Here is a 25,524-nt window from a genome sequence, read left to right as displayed (position 1 = left end):
AACTTCCCCTGTGCACGTGGTACAGCAGAGGAGACAACACTGCACAGAGCAACAGCAGCAGGTAATGCTACATAGAAAACCTGATGATCTCTAAATTCGGAAAATCTGGATCCCTAAAGTACTAAAAAGTCACAGCAACTTATGGTTTGATATACAGGAGACTCTTCTTCTCACCTGAATGCTTTCTTCTTCCCCAGTTACAGTATCATGTTTCATAGCTTCACTGTCTAAATCAGTGCAAACCAATACTTCAGAGCAGTCTCCTGTGTTCTCACTGCTACCAGTGTCATTATCTTCAATAACATCATTCCTAAAAATAAGAACAGAAAGACTTTAGGAACCTGTAATTCCACCCTTGAAAGGAAAACGAAAAAAAAAAACCAAATCCCACACTTTTTTTTGTGGTTTCTTCTTTTGAACAGAATTATTCTGACCAAAGATACCGGTAGTATCTACTATTCAAATCACCTGTAGGTGAATTTAATTATTTATGTAGTTTACATATACTTGTTTTCTACATCAGTAGGTGACAGACATATTAAAATGCATTTTTTGATTCTTGTATTAAGGGCCAGGCATACACCCCGTATTTAGCACGCTGACCTAGGGAATAAAAGCACAACAGCCAGAAGCAAGGACATACTGAAACTATTGTGACCTGATAACACTGATGTGACCACTCTCCTCCCAGTACTGAGGCCAGTTAGTTTATAGCTACTCCCACTGTGTTTCCCTCCAGTGAGAAACCCCATTACTTCTACAATTGAATCTTTCTGGAATTCAGCTTAAGGCTTGTAACAGTACAACCAGATTGAAACTAATTTACACCATCTTTGTAGTCACATATATTCTTTATGTGCCACCATCCCAGTCCCCACATGATCCTGTCATTCATCACAAGTCTTTGCCTTCCTTCTCCTCACTCACAAAGAATTCCAAACTACTTTAAAAAAGCTTCTTCTCTATCAGATGTGGAGATACTAAACAGGATGGATTGGAAATAAACATTTTCACAATTTCTCCTTAATTCCAGCCATCAGTTTAAGTTAGTTCTAAGAAACTTTTCCTGACTCACTGCTTTCTGTAGTTCTTCATGTAACTGTGTATTTGCCTTGTGCACAGCTTGCTGCCTTAGAGAACCCAGACAACCACTGTGAAGAAAGATATCAGGTATCCTGTCTTACAGTTAATCCACAGTGGAAGATGATCAGAAGCATTTGGAATAGTCCCTGTGCCAGAGGAGGATATTGGTTTCAAATCAGCAGTGGTGGCACTTGGAGCCTCTGTCTCTGAAATCAGCCAACCTTTAAAGAGCTTACACTGTCACTGAAGGAATTCAGCTCCTCCAGGTCTTCCAGGCAATTACTCACTTGTAAATGACTTCAAAGGCATTGCATCTCTAACACTAAAACTCGGGTTTAATTGATCATTATTGATGATTATTACTTTTATGACTGACTGCTAACTTTATTCTGGCCTCTTGTCACAAATAGGACTTTAAAACCAGTAGAGATCGAACAACTTATAAAACAGCATTTGAATCTCTGAACACTGAATGTATTTCAGGCTCTGTTCCTGTATTCCAGGCTCTGAGCAACCAAGGAATTTAGGTACTGGAGTCTTAACAACACATTTTTGGAGTCTGGGTATTAATCACGACTACTTATTTTTAATAAAGCACCAAAGTGTACCAGCTTCTCAATGCTGCCATGGCAATCACTACACTCAGAACATGGCATGAGTTACAACAAAAATAAAAGCTGATCAAATGAGGCTGAAACACTGTGCAAATAGACCCACAGTGCTCATTCTATCCATTTTTGGCTGTTTCATTGACACTGGCAGCCAGAGCAGTAAAATATCTATGCTGACATTAAAAGGCAGGGTAAAGAAACTGAAACAGCATCTCAAATAACTTTAATATGGTAAAATTTTGTCATGAGTCACATCAGCGAGATAACAATGAAGGCACTTGGGTAAATTTAAGTTCTTGTGCCACTCGCTCAGAATTCAGCAGCAAAGCAGATACATTTCACAGCATTTTAACCACAAAACAAAATGTAAAATATTTGCTTCAAGAGCTGTTGATTACTGGCAACAGATGGAAGTTGATTTGTTTTAAAATCAAAAGTCAACAGCAGAAGTCATAACTTTTGGGTTGAGGTGGGGGATTTGGGTAGGTTTTTTTGGAAGAGTTAAGATATACAATCCTACAGACAGAACAAAGTCTTACTGGTTGTTAGATCCTTCCTCATCCCCACTGGGATTTTTTTCTTCATTGTTACAGCCCAGTCTGTGTTGCTGGATATGTTTCAGATCGTTATCTAAGCTGCTCTGCAGGTCGAAAAGATGCTGTTCCACAGCTGCTCTGATTGTTCTTTCTAAAATGCTAAAGAGAAAAAAAGACAGAAAATTCCTATTAAGAGCTCTCCTTTTGCACTGATCAACTATGTAGAAAGGCAGAGATAAACTTTACACAACCAAAATCTTTGATGACAAGCACTTCAAGGCAAAAAGAGACTAACTTTTCCAAAAAGGCAGTGGAAATTACTACACTGGTTTTTATTTCATAAGATTCACATAAAGTATTATGAAGTCTATCAATAGTGTTTTAAGAGTAATCAACACATCACAATGACTATTTTTTAATAAGTATTGTAACCTATTTTTAATAGGTATGCAAAAAACTCTTATGAAAGCTTAATATAATAATGTGGCAGTAAAATCCTGTGGCAAGCACCTGATGAAGGACACAGAATATATCCAAAGATTCACCAAGAAAAGAACAGCATTCTTTAAAAACAGTCTGTTCTGTTGAGTGCTTCTTAGCCAGCTCATCCCAAATACACAGAGGCCCACAGAAAATCTTCCTGTAAAAATCTTAAACTATTTAATCCCATTTTAACTCTGAAATTGCGCTTTTATTTCCCCCCCTCATTTGCAAACAAAATACCACTGAACTGTGCTCAGTATCAATAACCAGAAGTGGTGCTAAAAATACAATGTGAATGCTATAATAATTTTAAAGTCAAACATTTATGATGTATCCAAGTATAAAACCAAAGTATTTTGGACTCTGGATCCCACCATACTGTGCTCTCATGTTCCTGCAGTCAACAACACTGACAGACATCAGGTTTTTCCCATATTAGTGTTAAATGCCACAAGTGAAATACTTCACACTAGAATATGTTAATTCATTACTATAATCATCAAACCTACTGCATTTTTTTGAAAGAATGTAGGGATGTTCTAGTAACAGCATCATTCAAACATTTTATATTTTCATTATACTTACTCTGCAGAGGCTGGCAAGATACTTATGGGAGAGATATGAGCACTGCAATAAAGAAGAAATAAGTTAATGTAATGCAAAAACTTAACACACTAAATCAAAGTCTTGGAAGTTAACAGAAAGCAACTTAGAGAATACTTAAAAGATTGCACGTGATGCAGCTAATAAAAGTAGAATAAATATGTAAAGAACATCCTGATTTGCAGTCCCTTTATTATTTAAATGAAGAAATCTTAAGGAGCACCATCACAAGACAGAAAGTTGTAGAAGCAGCAATGCAGATTTCTGTCTCTCAAGAGCCAATACTTGGTACACTGTGAAGCTACAAGCTCTCAGATGTGTGGCCTTTCCCATGGGAAACACCAATCACTTTGTAGTCAAACATTTTCCTGACACCTTGTTTAAGAATGCACATTTTAACTTTGCTGCCTAAAGCAAATTCCAAATGACTCTGCTTTCCTCCACAGGTTCTTCCCTGCCTGTCAGACTGTTGCATAATTTGATTCTGCAACATTCAACAGATCTACAACACTCTCTGAGCACAGCTACAACATTTCAGGGGTAAGGACCTTCCAGAGGTTTTGGGACAGGGGTTAGACATCTGGAAAACATCTGGAAATCTCCCAGCACAAACCACTTCAGCCCAGAATCCTAAAGTCCTCTGGAGGGGTTGGGAAGGGTGGAAATCAGAACAACTAACACAAGTCAGTTAATTCATGTGTATGTGGTCCCTCTAGAATATTCCATTAATGTGATCAAATTTTTCTCATTAGAAACAGAATACTTAAAACTTTAGACAAAGTGACAGTAAATATGGTAAGAATAAAATAAAAGATGAAAAATCTACTATGTAAAGCAGTGAGTTGCAACATATATACCTCACTCAGAAAGAAGTAAATACTAACAGCAGTTTAACTCAGAGGTGGGGAGGTAAACAAATGCTTTTTTTTTTCCTATTACAGGCAACTAAGCCCTAAAAGCTGAAAAATGAGATTTTAGTCTACTCCTTACCATGCAACAACACTGATGCCAGACAGAGTTGATTTTAAATATTATTTTCATGAATGCATAAGGCAAACCCCAAAATTCCAGGCAGTTTGCCACTCCCCTGGAAAACTGAACAGGCACTACCACTGTAAGGTAGTTTTGATGTGAGCCTGACTTGCACTAAAAAGTGTAGACAGTCTCTCTGTTTACCTAAGAAGAGTTTTAATACAGCAAAAAAATCTTGGTTAGACCTTATCAAGTTTATTACTAGTTCCACCACCAGAAAGGGAGACCACCTCAAGCACACTTTCTAATTTTTTGTTCCTCCAAGTAGATGAAACAGAAGCAATAATGCATTTTCAATTAAACAGAAGGTGATAAAGAAAGTGGTTAAGGTATTTATTTAAAAATAACTAGACTAGTTTGCCTTAGACACCTTAAACCCACCATGGAACAGCTGAACAAGCAGGTGCTCACAGAGGCTTTTAATTTCTTTGCTTTGCTTTTTTTTTTTAATGGAAATTTGCTGGTGAATCAAATGATTTGTGTGTGTGTTTGCCTGGGTGAAAAATGAAAGCTGATCTATTCCAAAGGCACCGACAGAACAGGCAGCACTCAACTACCATTTCAAAATGGACACAGCTTTGGGAAATTAAAACACCTGAAAGAGAAGCCAGATCTTGTAGCCAGTGATTTCAAAGCTGCTGGATCAAACAACTGAGGGGGAACACACTGGTATTTTTCTTTCCAACACAAAAAAATAGTAAGAGGTAGTTTACAGCTTAATATATTTACATTTCACTGGTAATTCCGTGCACAGAAGTTCAGCACAGTCCTACTACTTGGGCAAAGTAAATTTTCTGATGAACACATTTTGTTTTGATAATATTTGAAATAAAAAAATGAAGATATGAAGTTGTAAGTTCAGCTTCGTGAATAAGGTAAGAGAGAAGGAGCATGACCAAGAATCTCAGCAAAAGAACAGTAATATTCCAAAACAGGACAAATATAATTTTATGCATCCCTCTCAGTAAGTTCTAGTAGAGTTGCATTATAAAAAGTATGTTTACATTCTAAAGGTACTAATACATAATTGTGTACATTGAAATCCATTTACTATTAAAACAGTCACTCCCAGGATATATTGGGAGAAAAAAAGAGGCAATCAGAGCACAAAACACTGCAACACTCTAATTGCAAAAGAGAGCAAGAAAAACTCAAGTCAAGGGCACAAGTACAAACACTATTTATAGGAAACTGATGACCTGAAATCCTTTTATTTTACCACCTGAGACAATGAGGAACTGTGTCAAGATCAGGGAGAATCAAACTCATCTCCAAAGAATCCAGATGACTTCAGACATGATTCACAACAAAATTTTCCATCTCAGTGTGTAACCTTCACACAGGATGGCTCTCCAGTGCTTTTATTCAACACCTTCAGGTGCATGAGAGGGACTCAGCAAAAGCTGGGCATAAATCAGCAGTATTGCAAAGCCTGGAGAATCCTCTTATTACATAAAGAATATCTTACACCTTCAACTAATCACTTTAGCAATTAAGCCCTTTCTGAAAGAAATGTGTAAATCTTGGCTAAAAAGCCAATTCCAACTCCTGAGCCCACGTTCCACAGTTCAGGAATACTTTTTAAAAGCTGTGATTTACACTACCAGGCAGAGCCTGAACGCAGCATGACACAGCAAGACACACAAAGGTAAACATCTTTGTTTCATAATGTTAACCCACTCCTAAGAACCCCTTCTGCACTGCCTCCCTACCCACAAAAGGTCCCAGTAAAAACATACCTTGAGTAGAAATATATATTAACTAGAGATAAAATATGTCCAAGTTATCCTTAGTAATTTCCTGACTGTACACAGATTCTCCTACCTCATTCAAATAACCAGTTCTGACATATTATGAAATGAAATAACCTCCAAAACACATTTAACCTCCCACAGTTTCAAAGTTAAAGTCTTAACTACGAATCATATCAAAACGCCATCGTCCTTTCAGAGATTTACCTGTGCAGGAGAACTTTGCAGGCCATTCTGATTATCTTTGCTATCCCAAACGAGCACTTCATGTAAAAATGCTTCATCTGGAAGCCAGCAAAGCGAGCTGTTGGCTGCTGGCTGTGCATGGTGCTCGCTGGGCTCCGGGGGCTGGCACTTCTGGAGTGCTGCACTAAACCCTGCAGTCTAAATAGAAATCGACTGCAACATGAGGTCACTCCTGACAATAAGCTGCCCAATCAACACTTGAAAGCTTTCCTAACATGTTGTTTACAGATTTTCCAGGGTGGGAGTAGGAACAAAAAACCAGCACTACGCTAAAATAGTAATGTATTTCCCAGCAATTCAGGCAGGTGTTATATTTGGTCAGCTTTACCACGCATTTTGTCTCGCTTGGTTAATATTATCACCTCCCCCTGATTAGAGTTGAGCAAATCACAAAAGGGTTAACAAAAATATCACAGAAGCAGTGAGGATGTTGCCCCTCTGACTGCATGTAATAGAAACAAAGTAAACTGTTTATACAACTCACATGTCCTATCTTGTATTTTTACACATATAGTTCTGAAAAGCCCCAACACAAAGGGTTTTTATATTAGACTTCTGACTGACAGTATTTGAGATGAACTGCACAAGTACAGCAAATACTGCTTGGCAAGGCACAGTGATGAAAAATTTGGAATAATGACAGAGAAGGAGCCTGAAGCAGTTATTTCAACAGCACATCTTAAAATTCATCTGCAATGCTGACTCGGTGATTCTTTTCTCTAGAAGTCAGGACGTCAAAACCAAAAAGAGCCGTGGGGAAAAGGCTCCTGGTAAAGGAGAACAGTTTCCTTTCCATGCACAATTCCAACCTGTGTGCAACAAATGCTCCCTGGCTGGGGAACAGGCTCCAAGATCACTCAACAGGTTTATTTGAAATACCATTTGCAAGCAGCCTCTAAATCAAACTGCATTAATGATTATCCACCTTCCCACCAGATCTCAAAGTCAAATTAACGCCAGGCAGCGCAGGAAGGTCACAGGTTTCAGAAAGTACAAACAGAATGAGTACAGAAAAAAGGTAGTGAGCAAAATTATAAGCAAGTTATAGTCCAAATAACCAGGAGGAAGGTCAGGTGCCCCGTTGTATGAATCAAGATAACCAATATTTAACATGCAGAACATGCAAGCTCAGCATTCTTTTCCTTCTCTCCACAGAGAGACCAAAATATACAGATATCTGGTTCCCAATATCCAACAGTAAAAATGCAACAAAACTCCAGAACAGGGAACTGAAAGAACCATGTTTGAGATCTGCTTCTCCTTCTCTTTTATATAAAAGCTGCCACAGGCCCTACCTCCAGACAGAGATAAACAATCCCAATAAACCTGCATTAACATTCACTTTTTTAATTATTAATTTTTTTACATCAAGAAACTAAGTTCAAAAGAAAAAAGCCTTTAGGTTTGGGGTAATATTCACAGTATTTATAGTGGTTAAAAGTTTAATAAAGCATACTTTTCATTCACTTCAATTTTTTAATGTTTCCTGCAGTTGATCTGGTTTTACAGTCAAAATTCTCCTTCTTCTACAGGATTCCTCCTTATCCTTTCCCACAAATTATGTAAAATGTCAACCATAATTAATGCCTATTTATTTTTAATTAACCTTAAACATCAAGTAAAAATGTTTTTCTCTTCAGGCTATCCAATTTAAACTCTTAAACATGTTGAGTTTGTCACTGCTGCTGTGTTTACACATTCCAGAAGCAACCTAATACCTGTGAACAGTAAAACTGCAACCTTTTCTTTTTCTTAACTCAAACTAAAACAGTTTTATTGCTGATCAAGATAATTAACTATTAAAGTATAATTTAAATTACAAAACAGAGTTATGTTTCTCTCATTATTTCATATTTTACAACTTCTTGTCATGACGTAGAAGGAAGTGTGCTGCCAGCAGCTGAACAGATTTCAACCCAAAATCTACATTCTTGAAATGACTCATTCTTAGGCAGTAGCTTAATTGTGATTTTCCCTTCATTTCTGCTGCTTTTAGTCACACTTTTATTATAAATTCCTCCTCACCCCTCCCTACAAGTTCTTCCATGCAATACCCATCCCAAACACATGCTGTACAGGGGAAGAGGTAAAATTCACCATCTGTAAATGTAAACTCTAAATACAAGTAAAGCTGACTTAAAAATAAAATCTTGTGCATTACAAGCAAGTGCAAATAAGCTCTCAAAAGGAAGTATTTTATGTTTATGCATCTCCTTTACGAGGATTGCTCTTAAAAGCTGACTCCCACTCCAGCATTCCTGCCTGTATCACACTTTGCAACTTCCAAACCTGCCCACAGCTCTCCACCAGCACGTGACAAGAAACAGTCCCAGGATTTCCCACCAAAAGGAAAGATGGTACAGGATGGGTTTGCATCTACCATATGCAGACTCTTTATTTCTGCTACAAAATTTACTGTTTAAATACCACTTAACAGTTTCACTAAAATATGCCCTTTTTACCTTTCTCTGCATAAATCACCATATTTAATCCAATCTGAGTCCTACAGGCATTCCTCTCCTGAATTTGGGAACAGTTATTTTAACCCATATTTTACTATTAAAGGAACTGCACCTATTTCTAAAGCTTCAGTGTGTAGACACCACCACTTATGTCAAAATCCTGACAGCTTCTCTCTTTGACAGAATAAACTATAATCCAGATTTTAAATCCAAACTCCAAGGCAGGACTGAGTTACCTTGTTGATGCTGTAACACTCCTGGAATCCGAGAGACTCCCTGTCACATCTAGATGCACCACAGCTGGCCTTTCAACAGGTTTCTCTGTGCCATCTTCTGGAAGTTCTTCAGACTGCTCAAGCTTTACATCTTCCTCTTCTTCCAAGAGATCATTGATCTAAAAGAGATTTAATCAGAGTTAATGGATTGAGAAATTCCTTTTAAGAGGTCCAGGGAATTAAAAGAGCGTGAGAGGTACGAAAGTAATGTACGTGTAAAAGCAGAACACTTTTCAATTTTAGAAAAAAAAACAGGCACATTGGACCTGCTTTTATGTAAAACCAGAAATTCCACATCATTAAAAAGCTACTTTTGAAACACTGGACAAAAACTGAAAAGCAAGTACCACCTCCAATGCCACAAATGAACACAAGCAGATTCAAGAAACAACCCAATTCCAACCACACTGAAGTCATGAGCCACAGAACCTTTCTTCTTCTTTGTATAAAACAGATAATTCTCCTCTATTCCACAGGAAGCCTTATTCATGTATCAGAAGCCTTTCCAAACCCTTCTAGGGGAGGCAATACAGAGGTCTACGAATCCAAACTTTAAAGCACTAAATGAACACTTAGAAAGTTTCTGTGAAGCCTCTTGTCTATTTTTGTTTCTTTGTTTCCAAACACAGATGTTTTTACTGAAGCAGCAATATATAACCAATTTAAAAAGTAAAACAATATATCCAACTGATAACTCTAGACAGTCACCTTCTTTTTTTTAAAAAGCAACTATGTCTAAACTATGAAAAGATAAACAGAACAAAGTGATGCTGTTTGACTCCCAAGGCCCCTCTGTGATTGATTACTGATCTTCCAAAAGTACAAACTCAAAAATTAAAGTAGCAGCCTCAAGAAAATATGCTTCATAGTATCTGCCACATGAGTGTAAAAGAAAAGTACTAAATTAAGAAAAACTAAAACTTTAGAAGTTGAAGATTACAAAGAAGGCAGAGAGGAGGTATTTGTTTATTTTTAAAAGGGGTGTAATGTGTTACATGGCACTACATTCTGGGCACGAAACATATTTATCCCTGGTTTTCCTCTGTAATTGCAAGAGGATGTGCCAGTGAGGCAGAGGCAAGCCCACCCACACGCTGGGGGCAGCTGCCAGGGGGCTGTGCCCGGCAGGGACAGCGGCCCTTCTGTCCCACCGCACCACCCCCGACACAAGTGCACTGTTGACATCTAGTGGAGACACCGCGAAATTAAAGGGACACCCCACCAGCCGAGGGGAAAAACCAAACAAAACCACACACCAAACACACTGCTGTGCTCGGGAAACCCTCTTGCTCAAGCACATCATGAGGCACGGCCAAGTCAGTCATTTCAGAGCATGAGAGCACAGACCAAGCCCAGCCTCAGGGCAGTTACCCAGGGACAGCCCCAGCCTCGGGCTGCAGGAGCCTCAGCCCAGCTCTGTCCCACAGCTCCCTGCAGGCAGCAGGGCTGGGGCAGGTCCCAGTGCCAGACACGGTCCTGCACTGAGCTCAGAGAACCCTCCAGAGCTGCAGAATTTGCTGAGGAGCATCCAGAGCAGAGCTGCTCAACCCCCAGCTCGCTGCCCACGCCTGGCACACCAGACCAAGGGCTACTGCAGGGAAGAGCAAGCAACCAGCTGCCCTCCTACCTGCCTTCCCTGTCCTGCTGAATGGGGAGGGATTCATAAGATAGGCTTCATTAATTCAGTATTTCTTGTTACCTTCCCCAGCAACTGCTTGCTATTTACTCTTTTTCCTCTTTACAGAAAATACATCATTTTGAAGTCTTAGAATCAGAAACACCACTCAAAGCCTTTGGTTTAGGAAAACACCACTGAGAACAACAAGTGCAGTATGAGACCCTGCATGTTTCTGTAAGACACACCCAGAAATACTGTTGACCAAGACAACAACAGCTTGGTTCTTCATTTGGTTCAAAAGCAGTTCATTCCTAAAAAGGTACTTAAAAAGCTCTGCTGTTCAGACAGCATGACAATGTCTGTGTTGGGCAGGAGATCACTGTTGGTTTAGCTCCTATGGATTTTTCTACATGGCACAGCTACACTTATTACAAAAGCAACAATTTCAGAAGCATTAAGAAAATTAAGAAAATGCCAGGTTTGGTCAGTTTGCAAGAAACTACTAGAAGGCAAGCTAAAGAAATTATATTTCAATATATGTTTCATAATCATAAATGTGTATAACAGATAGTTAAGTGATAACATATTGCTGTTCAAAATATGCTTACCTGCTCAGTTATTGAGCTTAAATCATTTGTAGATGAAAAATCTTCCTCTTCATTTTCAAAAAATTCATAGTAGTTCTCCAGAAGTCCTGCCATTATTCTGCTAACTATTTCTTGTTCTTTCAGATCCTCCACATCTGTGTAAATGCTAAAGATTTAAACACTGTTTTAGTTTAAAAATCAAAATCCAACTGTTTCCCAAAGAACTCCTGTGAATGACTCCCATGACTAAGGGCTACATTTTACACCATTACCCCATATCCCTTCTGAGCACACAGAACTTCAAGCATGCCTTCACACTGCTGGCATTAGAAAGCTTTATATTATTTTACATTTTAAAATGATGAAGTAGCAACTATTTAGTCCATTAAATTTTTATGAGGAATATTTAAAATTCAAGTGTTTTCCTGTAGAGAGGAAACACCAGGATAAGCTGATACTTTAACATCCTTCTCCCAGAATTATTTTCTTGCTACAAATAGTAACTTTATACACTATCACTAAAATATTTGAACCTCAGAATAAATAAGTAATGCAACAATCAAATCAGTGATTTCTAATGCCACAACTCACAGACAAGTTGCTGTTTAAATCCCATCAAAAACTGCAAAACCATCCTGTGGACTTGCTACTGCTGCTCATGAACTAGGAATGACTTTAAACTACAGATATGCTCTCAAATTCACCTAGAAACACTTAATGAACTTTTATAATTAACTTACTGAAAAACATCCGGGCCAAAGACTGCAGCTAAAGAACTTGCTGACCAAATTTCTTCATGATGAGATGCTACATTAGCTAAAAATTTACACAGAAACTTTAACAAACTGTAATTAACAGGTGGAAGCTGCTGCAAGAGGAACCTCAGCTTTCTTCCAAATTCATCTTCATTATTATAATCTGAAAAAGGAATAAAAATATTTTAACCAAAAATAAGATATCTGCTTTTTCATATTTGATACTGATCAGACTTTTTCTGACAATTTCTTACTTCTGAAGTACAACTAATATGGTCAAACCACAGCCCAAAATGTCAGAATTGACTTGCATTTGTTCAGTAATTTCCACCAGTCTCCTCTGCAAGTCCAATCTGCAGTTGTCAGCCCATTTTCCCCAATTAACATTCACTCAAATTTCTGATTTCATAGGACAAACTCCTCTGCCTGTTTTTGTTTTACCAATATTATGTAACAATTGCTTTGCAGACCAGCTCCAGCTCCATCTAAATTCTCCTATCAGACAAGCTGCTTTGACACTTTACCTTTAGAAGCATCCCATCCTCACCACTCTACTTGCTTCTATAATACTTCACTGCTAAATCCAAGCTATCTCAGTGCAATCATCTTCACACATGTTTAGACTGACGCTTGTTGATTCAATTTCAGATCTGAAAAAGGGTCACCATGAAACCTCTTCATTCTCACCCCACTTAACTATATCCTTCATCAAAATGTCTCCCCATAAATCTCATTTGTTGCATCATCAGCCTTACAGGCAACAAGGTTCAGAGTTTACAGCTGTTTATACCTAGCTGAGAAATCCCATATATAGGAAATGTATCAATTTTTCACCCATTTTGCTTTCCTGACAAAGAGGCCTCCCCTTCTTTCTCAGACACTTGAAAACTCTTCTGAGATCAGTTAGAAAGGGAAAAGTAGTTTTGAAGGTTATGAGGCACCACTCTGCCACTATAGATGAGAGATCTGATACATCTTAGTCCTTTAATATCAAAGCAAAGAGTGAGTAAATTCACCATTGTGTAAGCACAGGAACACCAAGCAGTAACTGCACAGGGTTTCATTTGCTCAGACACAGTCATTATCTACAGAAGCTGAACACAGCCAACCAGGCACAGAAAAACAGTTGTCTCAACACAGTAACACAATGAAATTAATATTTCATTGTTACAACAGGAAAAAAAAAGGACTTTAAAAAGTACTTTCACAATGTAGACTTTCAAAAAGAAAGGGAGCAAGAGAGAGGTGACAGTCAGACCACCTTACACAATACTCCATGTTCTGTCTAATCAATCTGTCCAGAAATTTAAGTTCTAAACAACAACAACCAGAGACCTAAAAGGAGAACCTTCTTACCTCTACCTGAAGTCCACTGACACAAGAGCAAGGAAACACACTTCTGGGACACGTGACCTTGTGCAATCAGGTCAAATTCACACTTCCATTACCAAAATGACCTGTCTTTGAGGAGCCACCTGCATGGAAGGAGCCCCTAAGGATGTATATAGGCCACACCTTGTATCACTAATTGTTTTGAGAACTCAGCCTGACCTAACAATATAAAGGACAGGTAAAGAGGAAGAAGACCAGAACTAACATATGGATCCACAGTAACTACCACCTTATGCACCTGTGTAAGCAACTCCTCCTCAAATGCAGCTGATGATGTAATTCTGGAAACTAACTGAGGTATGTCCATCAAAAGCCAATTAGAGGAAACCAGGATACTTAGGAGAGAAAAATGAAGCAGTTTAGATGATGCTCCAGTTTAGCACTTGGTAAATAAGAGTCCCAGCACATGAAAACTCTGCTGAATGTACTCCTCCCACAAACCAATTCCCACTCTGAACAAACAGGACCATCACAGGCACCATCCAGTTCTTATCAGGAACAAACCCAACAAGAGAAAATTAAGTGAAACAAAAATATGTGTCTTACAAATCAAAAAAACCCCAGCATTTGAAGAGAAGTATGAATTTACACTGGAAAAGGAGCAACACTCCTGTAGGGAGACAACCAGTAGTGCCCCCTTTGAGGACATGACTGATGCAGTGCTGCAAGACAAGTGCTTCTAATAGTCAAGTTATGAACCAACTCCAACATCACTCAACACAGCAGAGGCCAAAAGACCCAGGAGGGTGGATACAGAGACACAAGCTGGGAACTGGTAAAGAAAATAGCTGTGCCAGCATATGGGTGTCAGTCTGAGAGGGCAAAGATTTGTAGTATAAGAAAAAACATACTTAGCAATAACAATATGCTGATGACAGGTGGTTTTTTCCTCCTACAAATGAGTTTTAAGCTGAAAACAATCCACAGTGGGAGAGCAAATATGACATGAATATAAGACTTGAGATTGCTTTTCTAGTACATAAAAGTTTTAAGTGCCATGAAAGCAAAGGCAGAGTAAGTGAAATAAGAGAGAAACAAAGGCATTCCCCAGCACTTTCAATGTACCAGTGGTGGGAAATTGTCCAAAAATTTCAATTCCAGTAGTTTTGACCAGTGTTCCAGCATTCTCACACAACATGGAACATTCATAACTAACCAGCAGGATACATGGCAGCTTCACCATTTTCCTACATGACAGATGAACTGTGCCTCTGAACCCAGACTAAGCTTCCTAAATAAGACCAATTTATTGGGGTTTATGCTAAGAAAAGGTATATTTGAATGCCTCCTCATATACAAATTATTACACAGAGCACCAAAGACATTCTAGTGCCACTAGAAATCTCAATTTCAATACTGGGTTTTACTCTTTAAAAAAAAAAAAATCACAAAATAAAAGCACCAAATCAAAAATAGTAATTACCTTGAGAAAGTTGCATCAAATGTATGTGCAAACTGCCTGGGATAACTGGCTCTGGAAGTTCTTGAAGAAAAAATCTAAGAAGGCTGATAGCTGAGGGTACATCAGCTTCTTTAACCAGGTCCACATCTTCTCCGTTATCGTATCGTTGCCGGAGCCACTCCACTGTCTCAGCATTCCCATTGACTTGAAAAAGTCCTTCTTGTTCCAGACCCCCTGAGTTAGGGAAAAAAAAAAAAAAATTGCAGAAATAAACTTTGAGATCCGATATGGACAAATGTAATCAGAAAAAACACCTATAACCAGATATGTACAATTCCCACACTGAGTGAAACGCTTCCTGGACAACAGTTTTGCAAGATTTCCAGCAGTCCTTGTCCCAACACACACGTTCTTATGCCCAGCTAACAATAAAATAACAAGGTAAATGTTAGCAGTACCTAAACCACAGCATTTCCTAGGAGGTGCCCTGCTGAGCTGACTGCATTGCTCTTGGCTAGAAAACAGCAATAACCAAACATAACAGGAGTAAAGAAAGGAACTGTATATATCGCCAAAAAAAACCCCCAAAACATTCAAACCACATCCAATAAATGTAAGTAACTTCAGAAAACCAGTACTCTTCAAAACTCCCAACCTATTCTGTAAGAATAGGAGTTAAATGTATTCTTTAAAGTACAGCAAGGTAATACATACCATGTTCCTCAATATAGTCCACGACATGGCGGACTATGAATGGAACCTCATTGTCTGGTTGCCCTTCTTGCTGCAGCTCATCAAGTGGAATTCCAAATATTTTGTTAGCAAGAACAGAGTTGCAGTTACTCAAGGAAGGGGAGGAGCTCTTCCTCATATCTTTTTGCAGCCAAAAATCAAAGCTGTCTTTTCTGTCAAATAAGAGGAATTAAAACCAAAAAAAAACACACTTCAGTGTATGCTGTTGAAAGCAGTGATCTGTAACACAAAGTGTTTTAATTACCTAATGCAAATACTCTCTAGTCTGCCTCCATCAGTTCACTGAACTAATGAACAGTTCTGTGATGACTCCTAACACAGTTAACTTGGTAAATGACTATCAGTGAGGTGTTCTGTCCAACCCTCAACAGAGGGATGAGAAGAACATGGAAAGCAGCAAAGGAAATACAGAAAATTCTAGTTACACCATTTGCTAATTAAGCTCCAAGGTCCTTTGGGAGAGGTAGGTTCCTCAGTACCTTTTCTAACAGTATTTAGTGGTCAGGCTTCCAGCACTCAACAAAAAAGCCTCTGGACAGGAAACGAAACCAGTGGATCCTCCCAAAACCAAACCCCAAGTTTCAGTGATATGAAATGATTACGTATTTTTTGTGATACAGTTGTCTGTACTGTAATCAACTTCTAATATAGTTGACATTTTCTGGTCTACATAATAAAGCTTTCAACACCTGCATCAAATTAGAAGTTCCACTGAACATAAAACCCCCAAAACTAGTTTCTAGATGCTCAGTGATACCGTTCTTCTATCATGCAGAAGCTCAAGCTTCACTTGCAAGTCTTTGCTTGATAAAGGATCTAGACAGATAACAAAGGTATCACCAGAGGCAGTGTAAGTCACTCAGTTAAACTGTTATCCTGTCAAAACCAAAATATTTCTTCTAGCAAAGAAAAAAACCGACCTTTCAAAACAAATAATAAAGAGAAAAGAAAACATACTTGTTTAAATGCAAGCAATCACTTTCACAGAGGTTGACACAGCAAAGCAAACATGAAGCGTGTGCTGTTAGTCAAAGCACTGCAACCGAACAAATTCTCTGTTTACTGATGGATAAATTCTAATGGATTAGACATCCTGAAATCTGTATTTTCTTTTTTTTTTTTTCCAGTAAAACAATTTAAGAAACCTACCTCAGAGTACTTAAACAGCCGAGTTTGAAAAACGCTTTCTGCGCCAGCTGCCCTCACTGACCAAGCATTCTTTTGTCATTTATGGTTGTTTAAGATTATGGCAAAAGATCAGCCTGTAGTTCCTCATTGAAGAATAGCAGAACTCGATCAGTACTTCAGCAGTTAATCTGAAAATAAGGAAAAATATTATTAGACCATAAGGTTTTCAACAGTTTTAAACTCAGTCACAAGTCTAAACATCACACTGGAGGAATTCTCCTCGTCAAATCATCAGCTTCTTATTCTGAACAGGAAAGCATGAAGACCACATTAGCACAGCTCATGAGAGAGCTCCCAAAACTGCAAATCCCCTTTTTTCACTTAGGAGTTAACCAAACTTGAAGGGAAAGTTATCATGGGACATCTAAGTCTTAACAATTATTAAATAATTTGCAGACTCATTCAATCCTCTTCTGAAGAATCAAGGAGGGCTAAGTAGGTTAGGCAGAAGTGCATACTAAAATATTGAGTGGCTGTAAAATTTTTAGAAGGATGTCAGGCACTGATTTAATACACCATTTTTAAACAGCAAGACCAAACCCAAAGTCCTAACTAACCAGTTTCAGTGGTACTGATCATCTTGTCTAGGAAGCTGATTACATGTCCCAACTGCCAGATCAAAGTCCAAGAGATCATCAGATCTGGATGCAGAAAGCAACTTCCCCCAAGTCAGATTCCATAGAAACACCCACACTTGTGCCACCTTTTATTTATAATCCAGATTATCTGGACATTTTTCATGTTCTCAGCTCTCAGCTACAAACCACAGCAACAGCCTTTATCATTTTCTGTGGTATCAAAAAATTTAAGCTGCAGCTTCATGGCACAGTGGAGCTGATATAAAGTCCCAAATCAAAGGGTCACCTCAGCCCCTTGATCTCCACCCACCACTACCTGTTTATTTTAACTTAACTCAAGCAACTCTGAGTGGGCAAAACTAGCTTATGAGATGCACATACACACACACACACACAACACCACAACTAGACAATAAAAAGGCTTCTCCCAGCTTTAAAGTTGTGTACTGAAACCTCCTGTTTCATAACTGGAGATTGATATGACTGGAGACAAGAACCTTCCCTCTCTTTGCTCCCCCACACCAGCTCCTGCTTCTGTTCCACATCAGAACAAATCAACTTCATCCTCGCTTGCAAAGTCCTGACAACCCACCACTGTCCTTTCAGTACCTAAATGCCTGTGACAACAGGAATCCAGAGGCTTTCCAACAGTTTGAATAAAGCAGTTTTCCTGCTCCCAAGCCTCCCTAAATGCACCCACATGTAGGAGAATAAGCTCTGTACAAGACTGCTTCAACTTGCTCAGTGTCTTCTTGCATTTAGGCCTAGAGGAAGAAATATTTCAGGCTCAAAAGTGTTAAAGTCTTTGTCTATTGATGTAATGCTGACCAATATTCTTTCCTGCTCTGTGTCATCTGTCTCTATCTGTTGTCTTGTATTACACACAGGTTGTAAATCTGTTATGTCTCACATAACAAGTGAATCCTGGTCTGAGATCAGGATTCCAGGTGAGCTGGCAATAGAAAATGAAGGGTTATATTGCAGTCAACAGGTTTTACTTTTTTGTTTGTCTGAAGGGGGTTTTTTAACCAACCATTTTCAAATCTGATATTGTGTACTCTTGGTTATTAAAAGGTTATGTCAGATTCCAAGAGTGAAGCAGCTGCAATTCATGGCTCTCCTATAATTTCTGAAGGCTTTGTACAGCCATTTTGCTTAATGTTTAGGTATATTAAGAGAAAGTCAACATATGTAAGCTTTCAATCAATCCCAATATATCATTATGAAGATGCACAAAGTCTATTTTCTCGAGTCTTACCAAAGTCAGCCTGTCCACAACGAACCAGAACACCTCACACCTTGGCCAACTGTGGGGTTAAGGGCAGCTGGGAGAAAACCTCTGATGGATCTGCCACAATGTTTCAGGCTGCCTTGCCAAAACTAACAAACAAACCTAATAAAGAGGCCAATTCAGAAGTAATCACTTATTTACAATTCAGCACCAAATGAACACTCTCGAGGTGCAGCTTTCTCAGCAGAGGTAACCTGGTGCTCAGTTCACTCAGCCACTTTCACCAGGTGCTGCAGACAAACGGGCTGCCTGAACATTAATTGCATTCAGGAAAAAAAAAAAAAAAGAAAACACACAGATTTCTATTTTAACTGGCTTGGCAACGCAACAATGAAGTTGAAAGAGCCTGGCTGTCTTATTGTTAGAGTAAAACCGGATTTACAACCCAAGCTTATACTTTAAACAAAGGTTTATAGGGCTTATCATCACCTAGAATTAGTGAGAGGCTCATTTTCACCCTCTCAGATACACACATACTTATACACACATTCCAATACATCATTATAGGCAACAATTCATTTACAAATCATTTAAGCCTTTTCCCTTTTAAGCCAGGCTTTGGGGATCTTCACAGGCTGTGATACAATGCATCTGGTATTTACCAAGCCTAGAAAAAGCTGGAAACTCTCAGAAAGTTATTCAACTTCCAGTAAGTTTTATTTCCTGCTATTTGCAACATTGTAAAACTGTTAATAATTAAACATTACATCTCCACTTTTTATACGGATCAAAAGCTTTCCCACTTGCCCTCCCTTGACTCAGGAAGTGCAGCACTTCCATGCAGACATGTAAGAAAACCAGGACAAGACATGGAACCTTCAGGATGATTTCTGGAGCCTTTTGCAAACACTAAGCATTGCTGTGGATTTTTATTTTTTTTTTTTTTTTACTTTTTTTGCCATGATCAATCAACTCAGAAAACAGGAGCTGATCCATTCAGTCAGCTATTCCTACTTTTGTCCATATTATCCTGATCCTTTCAAACATGTGCTTCCCCCTCCCAATTTCACAACCTAAATGCTTCACAAGACTTATCAAGAAAAAGAAAAAAAAAACAGAAAAAAAAAAATCACACAAAAGAAAACCAAATAGGTTATGTTTTATTATAAATATTCTGGCTGCATCTTTCTCAATCTACTTCCCCTCCACGTTACTACAAACATTTAAAGACATCCCTAAGCTACAATCATGTTCTACAAAATTTAAATACAGAAAACTAAAAATACATCTTATTATAACCACATATTATACTATAAGTTCATTTATTTACAAGAGGCTGAAAAAAACCCTATTATGCCCTTTGCAACATGTGTTGAGCCCAGGCATCTTAAATAAGGGAAAAACACAGTTTTGTTCTGCACTGAGAATTTTAGTGCTCTCACACATTATTAAAAAAACTTTGCTTTGTTTCGGGTTTTTTTATTAAGGCAAGTTCTTCACAGAGTCTGATGGGAAAACAGCACCATGAGCTTCATTTTGCCATCATAATAGCATTCACTTATCTTGGCAATTAAAGAACTATTCACACCCACACATGAAATGCCACTAAAGAAAACACAGCACACACGGCTAACCCTTAATATTTGAGGAATACACAGGAAAATTTAGACTCACATTTAGTTCAGCTTTTACATTACTGACTGAACTACAAATAATACACGGGTGTCATTTTAAATTAAAGTCCTCAGGGTTCCACCACCTTTCCTTAAAACAAAGGAACGAAGCAACAAGTACAAATAAACAAAGAAAGGCTGCAAACTGAGACCGTGCCATAGGAATGAAAACATTAATTCTGCCTCTAGAATTTCTGCCACAAGTCTCAACTATTCAAGCAATTCTTTCATTTGCTTGTTTTACCTAGCAAGAAATTCGTATTGTCTCTGAAGCCAAACCCAAAGCTAACAGTGACTGCTGCTCTGCTCTACTTTTAATATTTTATTTCGTGGCATTAGCAGACATTGCCAGTGATTTTTTTTTTTTTTTGTACCACTAAATATAGGATTTTTAGATAGGAAAAAAGTGTCATAGGGCAACAAAACAGCCTGTCCCTGTTACTCAGGAAATACACCTCAAGTTTTTTGGCTTTTTGAGCTTGCAGTGCTGTGACCCTGTGAGCCACCCACGGGTCCTAAAAGGTCACGTACACATCCTCCAGTACAAAGAGGATCAATGCTCCTTTTCTGCAACACAAGGAGGTTTATTTACAAATAAAATTCCAAAAAAGCCATTAAGTGTCTCAAAGTTTTTAGTTCCTTATTCTATATTTGATAAATAATATATTAGGTTACTTATACGACCTACAACTAGACAAAATCCGTGACATCCTCCTGGATGCCTACAGTAAACTCACTGTTAAAGCAAAATAAATAATTCTTTTTTTATTATTATTTGCTAACTTTGAAACGTTCAAAGTTGTAACAGGTTTCACAGATTTCTAAACGATGGGCAAAACTTATGACACAAGATTCCAACTTGGAATCACGGGAACTCTCCCCATGTAATGACATCATGCAGAGCAGCTGCCAGGTGTGAGCACGAGCAAGGAGGCTTCCCCAGGAAACTTTTGTGCACCAGTTCACCTGGAACACCCAGACCATTTGGCTACTGCTGTACTACACAGTATTTCATTTATGTTTCAGAAAAATAGCAACCAGCTCTCTTCTCCTTAATTTTAAGTTTCGTCAAGATAAAAGGAAGCTGATTTTTTTGTAATTTTAAGTCAGGATTGTAACAGTTGACACTGAGTGATTTTTATGCCATTTGTATATTCAAATGACTGGGGCATTCCCAATGGATGAACTGCTGTTGGGCAAAAGAGCTTTTGCTCATCTGAACCCTACCACAAACCCGGGACACAGAAAAGGACAAACAATACACTTGTCTCAAGAGCACAGCTAAAAGCAAACAGAGCTGTGCAAGGGCTTGAACAGGAACAGAATATCCTCCATGTAAAAAGAACAATCACATATAAGTAGTCACTAATAATCTGAGTAGTCAAAACAAAAATTATTTAAAATAAAAGTTTTAAACCCAGCAAGATTAGCTTAAAACAGATCTTAAAGCAAGATTTCCTCTTTTTGACTGCCAGTGAAATCAGCTATCAAGAGGTATTTCAGGCACAAGTCTGGAATGGCAAATCAGACAACTGGGCTCAGTTACTACTTAAATTTATCAAGCTGGTCTTAAGGATCCAATCCCCATCCCCACAAAGTCATAATGTTTGAAACTAAGTATGACTGCAGAATTTAACTTGCACTGTTGAAGGAAACCATGTTGGAATAAAAGCCTTCTCAAGCAGATGTGATTCCCTGCTCCCTTCGTCACAGTCACTGACTCTTCACTGCCCTGTTTGCTTTCTGGTTAAGTAGGAATCAGAAGGAAACAAGCTCGTTGCAGTTTTGCACACAATCACAAAAGGAGTCAGCAGAAGCATGAACACCAGCTCTTTAATTAATTAACTGCTTGCCTGTATATGCCTTCACATGTGCACTCACACACACTAAACCTCAACTCCTTTAGAAATTCTCCATCGTTTGCCACCAGCACTTCTGAGACTGCCTCAGAAACCATCCAACTGACAAAATGCTGGTTATACTGACAAAGCAAATAAAAGCACAAAAAATACAACATAAGATTTAGTAGGATGTAATTATAATGCAGTTTTTGTTTCCTGGAAATGCAGTAGTAGCGAGCCTTCTAATTTGCAAATTAGAACAATTTAAATTAAGCCTTTATGTCCTTACCGTGGAAGAAAGCAACAGAACACCTCAGCAAAGCTCCTCTGGAAAAGATATTAGTAAAACTAACAGAATTTTGTATTTTCTTGGGTTTTAAATTTGCAAGCCAAGAAACCATAATACTGATTAGGATTCATTTTCCAATCAGTACAGTTTAGTCTACAGTTTCAGCTGACAAAACCTGATCACTCTGTCTGTAAATAAGCCCATCAAAAACAGATCTTCATGACAGGTAGATGCTGTTTATTAGTAAATCCTAAAATACAGTGACTGATTTAAGTATTCCAAACATTGTGAAACAATTCCACATTCTAAAAGAACAAGCTGAGGGATCACTAAAACATTAGCTGGTTTTGATATGCAAAAATAACGTTTTATATTCACTTACTAGATAAAATCCAGAGGCTTTTTAGCAGCATTAGAGCAGCTCGTAATCCTTCTCCAACTCTATTGTAGCAAGAGGAATGAAATCAAGCCACCAGCGATACCAGAAAAAGTAGATGTTTGCTCAGTGCCTCACACCCACCACCACACACGGCCAGATTTGCTCTCATCTGCTGCTGCCAATGCACATGTGCAGAATTATAAAGAAACTTCCTGCTCGCACAGATCCCCATCACATTCTTAACAACAGTAGTTAATAAATAAAAAGGCTTTTGTATCTTGTGTAACAGCTAATTATAGTCATCCTACTCGCCACCCCCCAATGCAAAGCTCTACTCCACCAACCACACACGAATAATTGCCTCTGCATCAGATAATACAGAACTTATGAGCAGGGGCATTATAAAAGTACAGTGAGGCAACAGACAGGAGGAAATTATCAGTAAAACCATGCAACTTGAGAGGTTCGTGTTATAAAACCAGAGCAGTTTAACAACTGACACTGCTGTTAAAACAGACTTCAGAACAGAAGTCAAGCTACCTCAGAGGCACCAAAAAAGCAAACTATAAATATATAATGCACTTGATTCATTATACATAAGTTATCGTATTACATACGTTTATCATCAGCTCGTTTCCCCTCCCTCACAAACAGGTAAGCAGAAACACAGGCTGGAACTCAGCAGATTACAAAATGATTACACAGCCCATTCCCTATGAAAACACTGCCTCTGCCACAGCCACCAGCACGTGCCACCAAAACACACGACAGGCTCAGCATCCCCACTGCAGGAGTAACACACTTCATTCCACTCTGTAGCAATGACTCTTTGAATTGCAAGGAAAGAAAGAGAAACCAAAAAAAAAGAAGGAAAAAAAAAAAAAAAAAGAACTGGTCCTGAGGTCTCCTCCACAACCAATTCCTGTGGTAACCTGATTATGACCGAATTTGAAGACACAACCAGAAATCATAAGGTTAAAAATTACATTGCAGACTAAATTTAAGTAACCTGATTACATTACAAGAGTGCCAAGGCAACAAAAGATTTCATTAAATGTGGAGTTCAGCAAAAAGAGGAGAAAACCTTTCAAAAACACACACTTTAAAAAAAAAAAAAAGAGTATAAAGGAAGGAAGAACCGCATTTGTAAGATTCCAGCTCTCACCTTTTCAGTTTTGTCCGTGTATTATTATCCTACACAGTTGAGAGCTAATTTTAATCCTGAACACTCTGCAGGGGACACTGAACACAGGAGACACGTGAAGAGCCACTCAGAGACTGGACCCCGGACAATCAATGCAGGGCTCCCACCAGAGACTCCGCTCAGATCCAGCAGCTGCCCCACCCAAACGTCCTCACAAATGTCCAGACAGTGAAGAAAATAAAAACCATTTAAACCTCTCAACAGAAAAAAAGCCTCTGCAACCACAGCCTTTGTTACAAGCTGTTTGAACACAAATATAATGAACTATCTGTATTTTAAGCTCTTTTGGCATATTTTTGGGTTGTATTTTTTTTTTAATGCACAGGATTTCACACGTTCTCTGGTGAAAGACCACAAGAGTAATTTTTTGTTACTATCACAATAGAACTATTTTCAAGATAATCACAACGTGGTCCTGAAAACATCACCCATTTCTTGTAGTGAAGGACTCCACCCATACATTGCAAACCTAACAGGTTTTAAGCACCATCATCACCCTCCAAACTATGTTTTAAAGACTTCAAAAAAACCCAAAAACAAACCAAAAAAAAAGCCCGGTAGAAGATGCAGTAACAAATACATTATGTTTTAGGCTGCAAGAATACATAGAATTCACCTGAATTGAAAGAACTTTCACAAATCCCAGCACTTGGCTACCAAGACAGTTTATAACTATGAAGACAAATCTGAATTTACCAAACCCTTGAGACAGTTTGCCTTTCTCAAAAAAAAATTTTTGCAGGCAAAATCTATAACTTACAGAAAACAGTCAGCAAGAGATTCCAAACTGAATGGCTCAATTTTACTAACTTTCCAGGGAGCAATGCAAAATTCTCTGCCTGAATCCAGTTTTGACACGAGACATACAGCCTCTCTGCTGAAAAACTGATAGAGCCATCACTTTACAAACTGCATGACAAGCAGCAAATCTCCCTCTTTCATAGCCCTTCACAGAAGATTTAATAGCCTTTCAATTCTCTATCTCCTCCTCAGATGTTTTGGATTAAGTGTTATTTTCTGGTCCTTAAATACCAGTCCTCACATCTGAAATGATCAATAAATACATAACCGGGCCTGCAACACGGGAAAAAAGTTAAAAGGGTTTGCCATCTCTCACCCTTACAGATGCAAATGCTGAACTGCCCTGCAAGAAGTCAATTCACTCCCATCCAAATGGCCACTAGATTTCTGTGTGATAACATTAACCTGGCCTTATGCACCGAATTTAAGGACAACTTAAAGGCATTCTCTTACCGACATCACTTCCTCTTCCCTAGAGCTGCAGCTTTTTTTGTGGGGGATGGGGGGGGGGGGAAACAGAACAACTACCCCAAAAGAAAGAATCCAAATTAAAAAAAAATCACCTCAAGACTTGGCAGGTTTTCCCCATTTTCCAAAAAAAAGGGCATCACTGCTGAGCTACAATTAGATCAGAGATCAAAAGCCCGAGTATTTGAAAGGGAAAAAAAAAAAACCAACAAAACAACACCCCAAAAAGCAGGGGCTCACCACACTTACTGATGTCTGTTCCAAACGCATGGAATGTTTCTCC

General features: G+C 38.5%; 1 protein-coding gene across 8 annotated transcripts in view; it reads right to left on the bottom strand.

The window, feature by feature from the left end:
• Window positions 1-25,524, bottom strand: part of FAM13B (family with sequence similarity 13 member B) — a 46,246-nt gene that overhangs the window by 18,957 nt on the left and 1,765 nt on the right. For 7 of the 8 annotated variants that reach the window (XM_027643668.1, XM_027643667.1, XM_027643670.1 and 4 more), the window contains exons 2-10: window positions 16,739-16,905; window positions 15,551-15,741; window positions 14,858-15,070; window positions 12,028-12,205; window positions 11,309-11,453; window positions 9,044-9,201; window positions 3,299-3,340; window positions 2,234-2,389; window positions 175-310 (exon numbers count right to left, since the gene is read on the bottom strand). In XM_027643668.1, coding sequence (XP_027499469.1) covers window positions 175-310; window positions 2,234-2,389; window positions 3,299-3,340; window positions 9,044-9,201; window positions 11,309-11,453; window positions 12,028-12,205; window positions 14,858-15,070; window positions 15,551-15,707 — 1,185 coding nt within the window. In that variant the 5' untranslated portion in view covers window positions 15,708-15,741; window positions 16,739-16,905. Of the gene's footprint in view, window positions 1-174; window positions 311-2,233; window positions 2,390-3,298; window positions 3,341-9,043; window positions 9,202-11,308; window positions 11,454-12,027; window positions 12,206-14,857; window positions 15,071-15,550; window positions 15,742-16,738; window positions 16,906-22,771; window positions 22,879-25,524 lie in introns of those variants that run through there. The other variant, XM_027643664.1, reaches the window with a different exon arrangement.

The sequence above is a fragment of the Corapipo altera genome, unplaced genomic scaffold (assembly GCF_003945725.1).
Source record: "Corapipo altera isolate COAL_440 unplaced genomic scaffold, ASM394572v1 75, whole genome shotgun sequence".
NCBI lineage: Eukaryota > Metazoa > Chordata > Aves > Passeriformes > Pipridae > Corapipo > Corapipo altera.
Note: the sequence above shows the minus strand (reverse complement) of the source record. Positions and strands in the feature narration are given on the sequence as shown.